The sequence below is a fragment of the Pleurodeles waltl genome, chromosome 7, assembly GCF_031143425.1.
Source record: "Pleurodeles waltl isolate 20211129_DDA chromosome 7, aPleWal1.hap1.20221129, whole genome shotgun sequence".
NCBI classification, from domain to species: Eukaryota; Metazoa; Chordata; class Amphibia; order Caudata; family Salamandridae; genus Pleurodeles; species Pleurodeles waltl.
This window is the reverse complement of record NC_090446.1, coordinates 1,465,649,674-1,465,661,726: the sequence shown is the minus strand read 5'-3', so window position 1 is coordinate 1,465,661,726 and position 12,053 is coordinate 1,465,649,674. Positions and strand designations below refer to the sequence as shown.

The 12,053-nt window shown below is 47.4% G+C and overlaps 1 protein-coding gene across 3 annotated transcripts in view; it reads left to right on the top strand.

Moving 5' to 3' along the window:
* The first annotated feature begins 537 nt into the window (after positions 1–537).
* The window catches only part of LOC138246503 (retroviral integration site protein Fli-1 homolog), a 203,702-nt gene continuing 192,186 nt past the window's right edge, over positions 538–12,053 (top strand). Inside the window, exon 1 of one of the 3 annotated variants that reach the window (XM_069201154.1) lies at positions 538–680. In XM_069201154.1, the coding sequence (XP_069057255.1) occupies positions 663–680 (18 nt within the window). In that variant the 5' untranslated portion in view covers positions 538–662. The remainder of the gene's footprint in view (positions 681–12,053) is intronic. The other 2 variants (XM_069201152.1, XM_069201153.1) reach the window with 2 other exon arrangements.

The following is a 12,053-nucleotide window of genomic DNA, read 5'->3' as shown; positions in this document are numbered from 1 at the left end:
CATTACTCTCACAACCACAAAGCACCCCTTAACCAAACATCCACACAGCACCTCTGTCAACACCCAACCTCGGAGCATCCATCACTATGAAAAATGAAAAAGAATGTCCTTTACCCTCACAACACCAATTGTCTACCCAACCAGGGAGTAAAGAACAAACTCTTAACCAAAGATCATCCAACACACTTTTAAAAACACACAACACACAATTCACCTGCCAAACCCTATACCACCCCTTGTGGTCGCACAATCTAAGCAAACAAAACTGGAGACCCAACCCTGGAATCACCGGAGTTCCCCAAAAGTCCACTTGTTCAGAAGCTCTTGTGTTAGACGAAAAAGCGCAGAATTAGAGTGAGGATCTCTGTGGCTGGTGCTTGCATTGTCTTGTAACCACCCTCTCACACACATACAGCCTGACAAGCAATGAAAAAAAACAGAACTGGCAGCTCGAGCTCAGATACACCAATAGGAAACCAGCTTCGGTGGGTTTTGTGACTTCACTTCCCAAATATAGAAGAAGAAAAAAAAAGCCATAAGCTCTCATCCGGCTGTGGTGTGTGCAACCTGCTGAGCATAGCACTCTACGCTTGTCCATGGCGCGGTGATGGGACCTGTGAAGAAACTTTAAGGAAGAGCTGTGAGCCCTGTGAGAAGACACGATGGACTACTCCATCAAGGTAGGGCTACCTGCCCCGGCCACCGCCCTGCGCCCCGTCCCTGCCTATGGGTGCCCTGTCTCCCACCTCCTCTTCCTCCTCAGGCTACTTCTCACACACCCAGCAGCGAAGCCGGGGCGGGAATCTGAGGCCCCCACTCTTTCCTTTTTGTACAAAATTTCCTCTTCCTTCCCGTTCGTGGTTGTTCAAGTCTGTGCTTAAATAACACACGAAACCACCCCCAGAGCTTCAGATAAAACAGCGCGGAGAGTGTCCCAAAGGGCAGAGAGGACCTGAGGACACCCCACTTCTCTGCAGTGCTGCGGGTGGGGGGGTCCCTGCTGACAATACAGAGGGGGGGGCTCTCAAGATGGTGGATTCTCCTAGTGGATGGCTATGGTGATGGTTGGGAGATCTCCCTCTGACACCTGTTGATACCTGGAGGCCTTGACTTTGAGGCTCAGTCTCTGGTTGAGGTGGGGGCTTCCTCGATGGCTTGAAATTACTGCTTTTTTGTTGCTGGAGAACCCAGGACGACCTCCTTCGGAAAGAGCTTGAGCCCCTCCATTGGTCTTCTGCATTCGAAAGGGAGATGTACGGAAGGTGCTCCCACTTGGCCTAGACAATTGGGGGGCTTTTCTTGTTTCCCTCCAAAATCTTGAAGAGGCTGATATCACCAGCGGGAGAGAGCCATTGTCATGTCGTAGGAGATTATTCTTTTCCTTCTAAAAACCAGATTCTGCATTTGTTCTTCGAAGCTTGGACAACAGCGAAAGACCATATCAAACCCAATATCCCCATGTCACCACCCACCCTCCTCCGCCTCGCCCGCGTCTCTTTTTTTAATTTCTAGTCTTCCTTTCTTTCTTCTTTCCCTACTTTATTTTCTCTCCCTTTTTGCTCATTTTTCTTTACCCTTTTTTGAATGATTATAAGCGTTTCTTACTTTTCCTTTACAGAAAGTTGCTATTTTTGTTGCTGCATGGTTTGGTTATAAGCATAGAAAGTCTTTCGTTTTTTCATTTTCTATTCCTCGATAAAATGATGAAGCATGAAAATCCCGCCAAACTTTTGTTTTTTACCCCCATTGATTCTATATGGCATAGCTCTTTTGTTTCTAGAAATCGAATAATGTGTAGAAAATGTATTTGTTGAAATCTGAAACTGAGTAAAATGTTTCTTTCTGAAAACATAGAACCGTCAAATATTTATTTATATTAAAAGGTAAATCCGGTAGGACCGGGGCTGAAATGGAGATGTGAGAAAAAGGGGAGATGGACTTTTTGAGTATAAATGCATCATTTTTAAATTAAAATCGTTTCGAATGTTTTTGCTTAAATTTCGAGTGTGTACGTGTCGCTAGTGGAAGTTAGAAATGTGAACCCTGCTCAACACAAAGCAGAACTCGGAGCCGGGCGTGCAGTACTGACAGTAATCTTTACAGACAAGTGCTAGGGAAGGGCTATTTTGTTAATTGCATTCTTTTTTGAGCAACATATGCATATATATATATATATTTTTTTTTTTTTTTTTTTTAATCAAATGTGTAGTTATTGGATTTATTTTCACGAGCTGTCTGGCTGGTTGTTTTATTTTGTACAAAATTAACACATTATTTTGAAGTGCGGCGATGCAGGAAAGAAAAGTTTTAAAAGTATGAGGAGTTCACCCCTTCTCTCTGACGCTGTCTCTTTTGCTCGCTGCTGCTGCAAGGGACCTCAGTGGTCCGGAAAGCTCGTCTGTTGCACCGATTTTGCTTTTTTTCCCCTATAAGTTCATTTTTTAGTGTTTAACCCATAGAACACATCATAACCTCCTGCATTTGTGTTTCTCCTGCCCCATCTCCCTGCACCCTCTCACAGCCCTCCTCCCCGACAGTACAACTGCCCTCTCCTTGCCCTCTCTTCCTTCCCCTCCCAGCCTTTTCTTGCCGCTGGTCTCCTATATTTTTGTACTTTTTTTTCTCTCCACTTCGGTGGCTTACTAACACCCCCCCCCCCCCCCCACCCCTCCCCACCTCCACGCGCGGCACTCGCCCCTTGGTCCTCGTGTCTCTGGCCTCCACTCTATTTGCATTTCTCTTGCATTGTAATTGCATTTATGTAGCGCTTACTGTCCCTGAAGAGGCATTGAAGCGCTTTATGGCTGTGGGAGAATACATTATAAGGAGTGGGGTAATCATCATCGGAGGGTCGAGTAGGCGAGTTCATGCAGTGGGTTGCGGGGGGGTGGATACATAGCTAGACTACAGGAGATTATGTGTTGATATGTTGCAGAGATATGGTTTTAAAAAAGTAGAAGTTGTGATCCCTAAAATTAAGTGCGACGATATGCCCCAAAACAATATTACAGGATAAGGCACACAGTCATGCTGTACTCAGTGGAGGCGGGCAGGGGAGGGGCAGCCAAGAGAGGGTCACTCGATAGAAGGAGAGGAGAGGGGACCCATCAGTAGTTATGCACCAAGGGCAATTTCCCAAGCAGGGCTTTAGGAGTACAGTGGGAAGGGACTTCTTGAGGAGCATGCAAACTGAGGATGTTCCATCTTAGTAAGAATCATGTGAAGTGCTGTGTTGTATGAACCCTTTTATAGTGCTTAGAACCCCTGTGTGGTGAAGCTCATATCCACATGGATAGGATACTGCACATGTAAAGAGCATGGTTAGACTTGTATTCTAGTTGCTTTGAGTCTATGTGCAATGTGTTTCCCTGTCATGCGTGATGACCACCAAGGTGTGGTTACCATGTTTTGGGTTACAGCGCTTGACGGTGTGATGGATGAGGAAGTGAGAGAGATAAACAAGCATTTTTATAGTTTGCCTTTTGCTGGCAGCACTGATGAGCTCTGCAAATCCCTTTATTGAGGTTTTTCTGCATGTCCTCAATCCCATTGCCTCTGCCAGCTGTGGCAGTAGATCATCCGCTCTGTGACCTTATGGATCTGCAAGAGGTAACCGGTGTTGAGAAGGAGTGATGGAAATCAGAGATCTGCCTGCATAGACTGCGTTAGAGTTCTCCTTTATATGATTGACATGCTGAGAACTCAGTCAAGGAGATATGCCAAGATGCACTGTGTTATAAGCATCCTTTTCTCATAATAGGATGCTGGTGTTCAGGGTATGGGACTAACTGGAACTTGGACGGTGGACTATGTGACCGCCAGTGTGCGTCCGAGCGCTCCAGTCTTTGCAGACCTATCTGGTTAGGGTTGAGGGGTTAGTCAGAAGGGCTCATAAAGATACCTGTAGCCCCAGTGGACATCAAGGTTCTGCAGACCTTTCAGACCTCTTATGCCTGTCCTTTTGAAGATGAGGTGTCAGGTTGTGAGTTGGTACATGGTATCATAAGGAGACACAGGTTACGTCAGATTGAATATGGAGGGAGCGCCACAAAGACTCGTTATTGTCCCCCATTGTGTGGTTGTAAATGAAATGGGTTGGTACTGGTGCCTGAAACAGGGGTTGATGTCCTAATGGTGAGGTAAGGTGTACTTGGGGCTGCTATCTGCCTGGTTGAGCTATTAGTGGGCGGTACCCAGGGTAACAGGCTCTTCAACTCCAATAGCATGGCTGTAGCTAGGAGTGTTAATCACTTCGAGGTAAATAGGCTGGCTGTAGCCAGGAGTGACCATCACTTTAAGCTCAATAAGCTATCAGAACCAGGAGTGATATTCATTTAGAGCCCAATAGGTTGTCTGTAGCTAGGGGTGAGACTCACTTATAGCCCAGTTGGTTGGCTGTAGCCAGGAGTGATACTCACTTAATGCCCAGTAGGTGGGCTGTCCCAAGAGGCGATGGTGTCCTGGAGTCTGGTATCAGCAATCCTTACAAGGTGGTTGAATATGATGGTTTGACTCAGATGTGCTAATCCTAGAGTCCAAACGCAGTTAGCCTCTGTTGTGGTGAGTAGCTGATTTCCTGATGGTCTGGAGGTAAAGAGGCAGAGTTTCTGACACTAGGCCCTTGTCAGGCCCTAACAGGCTCAAACAGGCAGCACCCTTAACCTGTCGCACTCTGCCCAGACACACGGGCTAGATGTCTGTCAGGATCTGTTGAAGAGGGAAACCCCTAGTTGTCTTGTAATTTTGTTCAGTGGGAGCCCCTGGGGTCACCGACTGGGTGGGACTAAAGCTAGGCCCAATATGAGCCCAGTGTATATGTTTACCAAGAGGAGGTCTGCTGCTAGAAAACACTCTAACTCAGAAGGGGCAAGGAGAAAAGGAGGTTACATTGATCAAAATATATACCAAAGCCTCTCCTCTCCTCCACATCCTCACACTGCCCTCACATTCTATCTTGTCTCTTTCTGTAGTTCTATTCGTGCCCCTTTTTCTCTCCTCCATGCCCCTTTCTCTCCCTTCCATACCCTCTCTTGTCTCCTACCTATATAGACTTCTCTTCCCTCACCCCATTTCGCAGCTCATGTCTATCAGCATCTCTGGTTCACAGGTGCCTCTGCCACATGGGGCAGTATCCTTCTGTGAACCTTGTCGGGTGCCTCTGCGTTTGGTCTCTGGTAATCACACGATAGAGAAGCGGTGGGCACCTGGGCCTGCTTTCTGTTATCACAGTTCATTTCTATAGGCACGTCTACTGTGTGGATGGGTGGGTGGGATAGGTTGGATGGATGGAGAGACCTATGGGTGGATGTATGAGGGCAGATGGTGAGCCGGCATATACATGAATGTGTGGGTGCTTCAATTGATGGATGGGTGGATCGCTGGCAAATGGGTGAGTGGATGGGCGGTTAGTGGGTGAGTGGAATGGTGAGTGGGGCAATGAATGAATGAATGAATGGGTGGGTCGTTGTTAGGTGAACCCATGTACACATGAGTGGGTCACTGCAGGATGGTTTGGTATTGTTTTGAATATGAAGGGACAAAAGGCATCATATAAAGAAGAATACCAGGGTGGGTGCAGGATAGGGTAAATGAGTGGATGGATTGGCCGGCAGATGGATGGGTGGATGAAAGAATAAATTAATGGATTTTGGATGGATGGCTTAGATGGATGGACATACTTGCCCATGATATTTGAATGGATGTTTAGATGAAAAGTGTAGATTTTATTTATTTTTAATTTATGTGCATGGATGAATGATAGAAAGAAATTATATGGATGGACGGACGGACATTGGATCACTGGACGGACGGAAGGACTGAGTGGCCAGTTAACCGTTGGGTGGCTGGAAGGGTGGACTGGTGGATTAAATTGTGGGTGGATATTGAACAGATAGTTTGTAATGTTGTTGAACATAGTCCTATGGATTGAAGGAGATATATTATTAGGTAGATGGATGAATGAGCGAATGAATAGACTTCGGGCTCAGAGGAGCCACGCTTGTGACTGACCCTGCTACACCCCTACAAGCCTTTGTGATTAACTGATCCATAGACATCTCAGCTCTGGAGATGCTGTCAGCATGGGAATAGGAGTTGTGCTGAAGACTGAAACACGCTGGATGAAATGATTGGTTAACTCTCCTTAGCGTATTGTGCCGTTGGATAAACACGAGATATAACTCGCCCAGCTTCAAAACACGTTCATGTGAATATTAGACAGGAGTATTTGTCATTAAATAAAGTCTAATGAACAGCAATCACCGGGAAGTAAACTGAGATGGGGCCGGAGCAGTTCAAGAACAGGAAGGGCAGGATGCTGAACAATGAAGCTTGCGTGGGAAAGACAACATAAGTTCGTTCTACTGTTTATAATAATGTACAGACACAAGTAGTGACAAAGCCAGTAGGTCTTGTTTGCAATCTGTGTACTGACTCAAAAGTTTAAAAACAGTGGAATGAAAACAACAACAACCAAAAACAATTGATTTCTGGACACAGCGCATCTCTGATGAAGAATTGAATGCGTGAGGACTCCGAGTACGTTTGAGATATTAAATCGTCCATCATGCATAGCAATGCAAGCACACTGTGGGAGGCTGAGCGATGCACCAAACAGCCAACCACATGCAGTGAGACGGGTATACTCCTCTGGGTGTGGAGAAAATCTATTCTGTGTATACTTTAAAGAAATGGAAATAGGCTTAAGACAGCCACGCTGTTAAGCAGACCTAAAATAACTCACAACTGGACAGAAACAGGACTGTACATTTCACTGCCTGTTTCTGTTACACCTCCATTTCTTTTAACATCTTCACAATATGCCGCCAGATGTGAATTACTTAAATATTGTTTAGTTATGTCGCCGTCCATTCACCCATAGCCATATGTCTAGCTAAGCATCTTTCCCTCAATATGTCCCTCTATCAGTCTTTCTTGCAAAACATCCATCCTTCTAGCCCTTCCCTCATTCTTCTGGCCCTATCCAAACAAACACAAATGATGGACGGAATGCTAAACCAATCAAAATTCACCCCCTGTCACAAATCTGGGTTTAATCCATCAATTCTTTTGCTCACCGTGCAACCCCAGTTTGGACCCAGCCCTATACAAATCAGTCTTGACCCTGTTCCCCGTGGGAAGAGTCCAGCCCGAACTGCCCGGCCAGGTCCTCCGCTTTTGTCGCCATAAGTGCGCTGGGTATGCCCAGACATGGGTCCCGGGCTCACTGTGCCACTGGATTCAAACTAGCCTGGCTGATGAAGGGCGATACCCTGAAACCGGTCCCAGGATGCTTGTTTTCGGTCCAGGGAGGATCTGGCCTGGCAGTTCGGGCTGGACTGTTCCCATGGGGAACAGGGTCAAGACTGATTTGCATATGGCTGGGTACAAACTGGGGTGGCATGGTGAGCAAAAGAATTGATGGATTAAACCCAGATCTGTGACTGGGGTGAATGTTTGATTGGTTCCGCATTCCGTTCATCATTTGTATTTGTTTCCTTCATGTACCCGGCAGTTCCCTGTATCTCCACCCAGGCCTTCATCTGTCACCAAACCATTGACCTGTCCCACTCGCCAGTCATACGTACAACTAGATATTTGTCACTCCAAGTGGTCCTCCGCTAATCCAAGTAGGTCGAAATCTGCTCATCGATGTACAATTTGCCAATTTACCTGGTACCCATCTTCAATTGCCACCCACCTCCATCCATCAGTCTAGCCATTCATATGCCCAACTAGCCCTTCTCCTTTCTTCATCTGTCCTTCAAGACTTCTCTCTGTCCAATAATCCCTCTGTCTACCTATCGCCCCTCCGCACCAGTCTAATCCTCCATGTGTTCATCTAGCCCCTCATCTGTCCACCGTCCCTCATTCTGTGCACATACAGATCCATTTGAGCACATCTCTGTCCATCGTACCATCACCTACCCATCCCACCGTCCATCTATCAGCCCTCCTCCAGCATCCATTATCAATATCTGTCCATCATACCCATGTGTGAATGTAGCCATTTGTCCATCTAGTGTCTTATCTGTTTATCTAGTGACACATCTGCCCACCCAGTTATCCATCTCTCTATCACCTTCATATCTCCTTGCAGCTCTTCAGCTGCACATCTACTGCTTCATCGCTCCATCCACCCCTCAATCTTTCAATCGAGCACTCCATCTACCCAGCTAACACACTCACAGTGCATCCACTTGTGGAAAGGTTAGCTGTGTATGGGCCACACATACTAGCAGTGACCTCTGTGCAGGGCTTCATTTAGCAATAATGTGCTGCAACCATGAGACTTTCCAGCCCTGCAACTGGTCTTCATCAATCCTACTGGGCATTAATTACAAAGAAGAGACCTTCTGGCCCACTCTAAACAGTCTCATTCAGGTATATCAGGCTCCCGTCAACAGGGTACTTTTTTCCAAAATATGTAGAAACCTTTTTGCAGCACGTCTCTTGGCACACCTTAAGACAGGGAGGCAGCATCTCCACCGTGGGCAGATCCATGGGGAGTCTGGCAGATGGGATTACTCCTGTCATCCGGTTAGGGCTGGGGAAGTATTATGTGGAGTTGTGCTTGACTTGGGACATTTCCTCAACCCAACCTCCATTAACAGAAGTGGTCTGTCTGATGCCCACTTCTGGTTCCCCCGCAGAGGCAAGCCCCATGTAACCATGCCTTCATGGCCCTCTGCACTGTCCCTCCCTGAGGTTTTGTACCCAACTCTTACGGGATAGGGCTTCTTAGACATGGTTGCTCCATGAACTTCGAGATCGCTCTCTTTAACTGCGCCATGTTTTCAGGATGTTGAGGTTTGTGTATAACCTATTGTTTCCTTAAGACTTCTGCAGGAGTGTTCTAATCTATTCTGGGAGTTATGGGTAACTTTATCTGAACCTTGAAGAGTTAAATAACAGAATGCAGTAGTTTTTTAGATGGAAATACCTGGTGCCTTGTGACCCAGTAACATGGAGCCATAGAAGGGGGTCCCTGAGGTCCTTCAGTCCCTTAGTCGTGAGTGGTTGGGGTTCCCTAACCTGCTCCAATCCCTGTTTCAGGGCAGGGATCACGACGTCCAGCCTGACCTTCCATTTTTGGTGTATTATCCTGCCTCTGTCCAATAACCCAAGTCCCCCTGCTTCTTGGATAACTAACTCCCCATCCAATCAATTGCGTTGCCATGGAAACCCCCACTCTGGAGCCCATGGGTCCTCGCTTAAATTCCAGTGGACGGAAAGGTTATTTAAAGCAACCTCGATTAAAGGCTCTCTGCTCCCCATTCAGCATCAGGTGGCCTTATCAGGAGCAGCAGAAGCTTCCGGTTGCTCAGCCACAAACTTCCTGTCCCCACATCCTGTGCAGCTCACTGCTCAGCAGTGCCAAGCGCAAACTGCTTCTCGAGTTGAGTGTCGCATCCACCCAGAGCAGAGCGGGCCTGCAAAGCCCGCGGAGAGTCCCAGACGGACGGGAGAGCCCTACGAAATCCAGAAAAGCTGGGGCGGGGTCAGTCGTATGCCAGGCTACTTGGACTGGATTTACATGTGCACAGGTCTGCCGTTCGTTTCAGAGATACTGGCTGCCAAAGGGCCAACGGATTCTGCGTACGTTTCTCCCAAGATCACCCACCCTGACCCAACCTTTCTTACTCCTCCAATGTCGCCGTAGACGTTGCGTACCACCCTCTGTCTGGACAGTTTTCAATCACCACGAGCAAAAGGTGACCTATTGGAGAGGGCACTGCGTGCCTACAGATAAAATGTCAAAGGCAAACTTTGGTGTTGCTACAGTAAATTGACTAACGCTGACCTGTGACGTCACAGATAATAAGATCTGGCAAAGTGATAGGTGTTAACTTTTCGACCTTCTGGCGTTGCCAATGCTTTTTGCTTCTAATTTCCAGCATCAGCAAAAAGAAAAAGGTTTTATTTTTACCACTCCACCTTCAGCAAAAAAAAAAAAAAAACACTTCATTCCCTAGGCACATGCATGCGTGCACACGTATGCACCAAAAGGAGTGAGCGTGCCTAAGAAATGACGCAGGTGCTATTTATTTTTAACTTATTTACTGAGCCAAGATGGCGGCCACCACTTGGATGGGTAAATGAAAAAAAAAATAGTTGCGCAAAAGCACTTTTGACAAATAGCAAGTGCCTGGCGCTCTAAAGAAAAATATATATATGTTCCGTACTGCAAGGGTTTCTAGGCCCAAAAAGGGAGGGGTGGCAGGTAGCTTGGAAGATTAAGGTAGAAGTTGGGGGGCAAGAGAGCAAGTGAGGCGCTTGAGGCTGAACCCAAAGGAAGACAAAAAAGAATATAAACAAGCAGGGAATGGTGAAGAAAGCAAATGAAGGCTTGATGGGGAGGAATGAGGGAGCAATATGGAGGACGCAGTGGTTTGGGGGCAGAAGCAGGACATGAAGGTGTGAACCAGAAAACACGTTCACTGTCACAAAAATTGTTTCCTGGATGGGAGCAGTGGAAAAATAGAAGTCAACCAATCAAAAGGATGGGAGAGCGAGTATGCCCCAAAAACTGGTTAAACCATAAGAAGAAGGCGAACCATTGAAAAAGAAGCAAACAAGTGAGTGACAGTAAAGCGAACCAATGGTAAGGAATGGATGGGATCAAGCCCAAAGTACGTTTTTTGGTGTGGTCCACAACAGGCCATCACCTACAGGCAGCTAAATGTTGTGTGATATGTCAGGTACGTGAGACCTAAATATGGGAGCTGCAGGCAACACAAGGCAGTATGTTGACCAGAGGCGCCATAGGGACAAAATGGTACGTGCAGGTCTCAGGTGCCCATGAGCAATAGGGCACACGTAGACCTCACGTGCTTTAGGTTAAAAGTGGATCTTATAACCACTGAGCAAAATGACATGACAGAGACACCACAAAAGGCATGTTTGCTTACCTACAATCCTAGCAGCCCAGCAGGGACTCCCTGACCTTCAGACACTGCTGAGGAAAGACGATCCCTCTGAAGCCTCACTGGGCTCTCCTAGGCCTCAGGACAGCCTCATGTCCTCAGGAAAGAGAACTCAGTGGACCTCAGAGTGAGGGCTCAAGTCAGCTCTATAAAGAATTCCCACTGGAGACTCACTGACCTGTAAACAGTTGACCCACTGAAGGTGCACTCATCATTATGAAGATGCCCCACTGGAGACAGACTGACCTATATAAACAGGACAAAGTGAAGCCGTACTGGCCTTCATACAGACTCTCTAGTGACCCCAGAGTCTCTCTGTAACTTATGTCTTCAAGAGGGCGGATCTCCCCTACAGTTTCACTAGTAACCAAAAGTCGGAGTGCATCCTTAGGGACCTAGCGAGGGCCCCCTAAAGTCTCACTAGTGACCCCAGAGTCTCACTATATCCTCTCTGTCCTCAGGAGAGCACACATGAAAGCCTTACTGGTGACCACAGAGTCTCAGGGCATTCTCACTGTCCCTAGAAGAAAATGCACAGTGGTGGAATCTAGAGATGAGTCTCAGTGGATCCTCACTGTCCTTAACAGGGAGAACCCATTAAACTCCCCGGTGTCCCTTGAGGAGTCTCTCTGGATCCTCACTGTCCTAAGGCGGGAGAACCCCTAGAGCCTCACTGGCGTCCCCTCAGGAGCCTCTGTGGATCCTCACTGTCCTAAGGCGGGAGAACCCCGAGAGCCTCACCGGCGTCCTCTGAGGAGTCTCAGTTTATCATCACTGTCCTAAGGGGGAAGAACCCCTAAAACCTCACGGTGTCCCCTCAGGAACCTCCATGGACCCTCACTGTCCTAAGGAAGGAGAACCCCTAGAGCCTCACTGGCGTCCCATGAGGAGTCTCGCTGGATCCTCACAGTCCTAAGGCGAAAGAACCCCTAGAGCCTCACCGGCGTCCCATGAGGAGTCTCGCTGGATCCTCACTGTCCTAAAGAGGGAGAACCCCTAAAGCCTGTGAGGAGTTATGTTATGTTATGTCATAAGGCACTTCTAAAGCGCTCGTTCACAGAAAGGTTCCATAGTACTGGAGCACTAGCAGCAGAGGAAAGATGCGACTAGTCATAGGCTTGTGTGAAA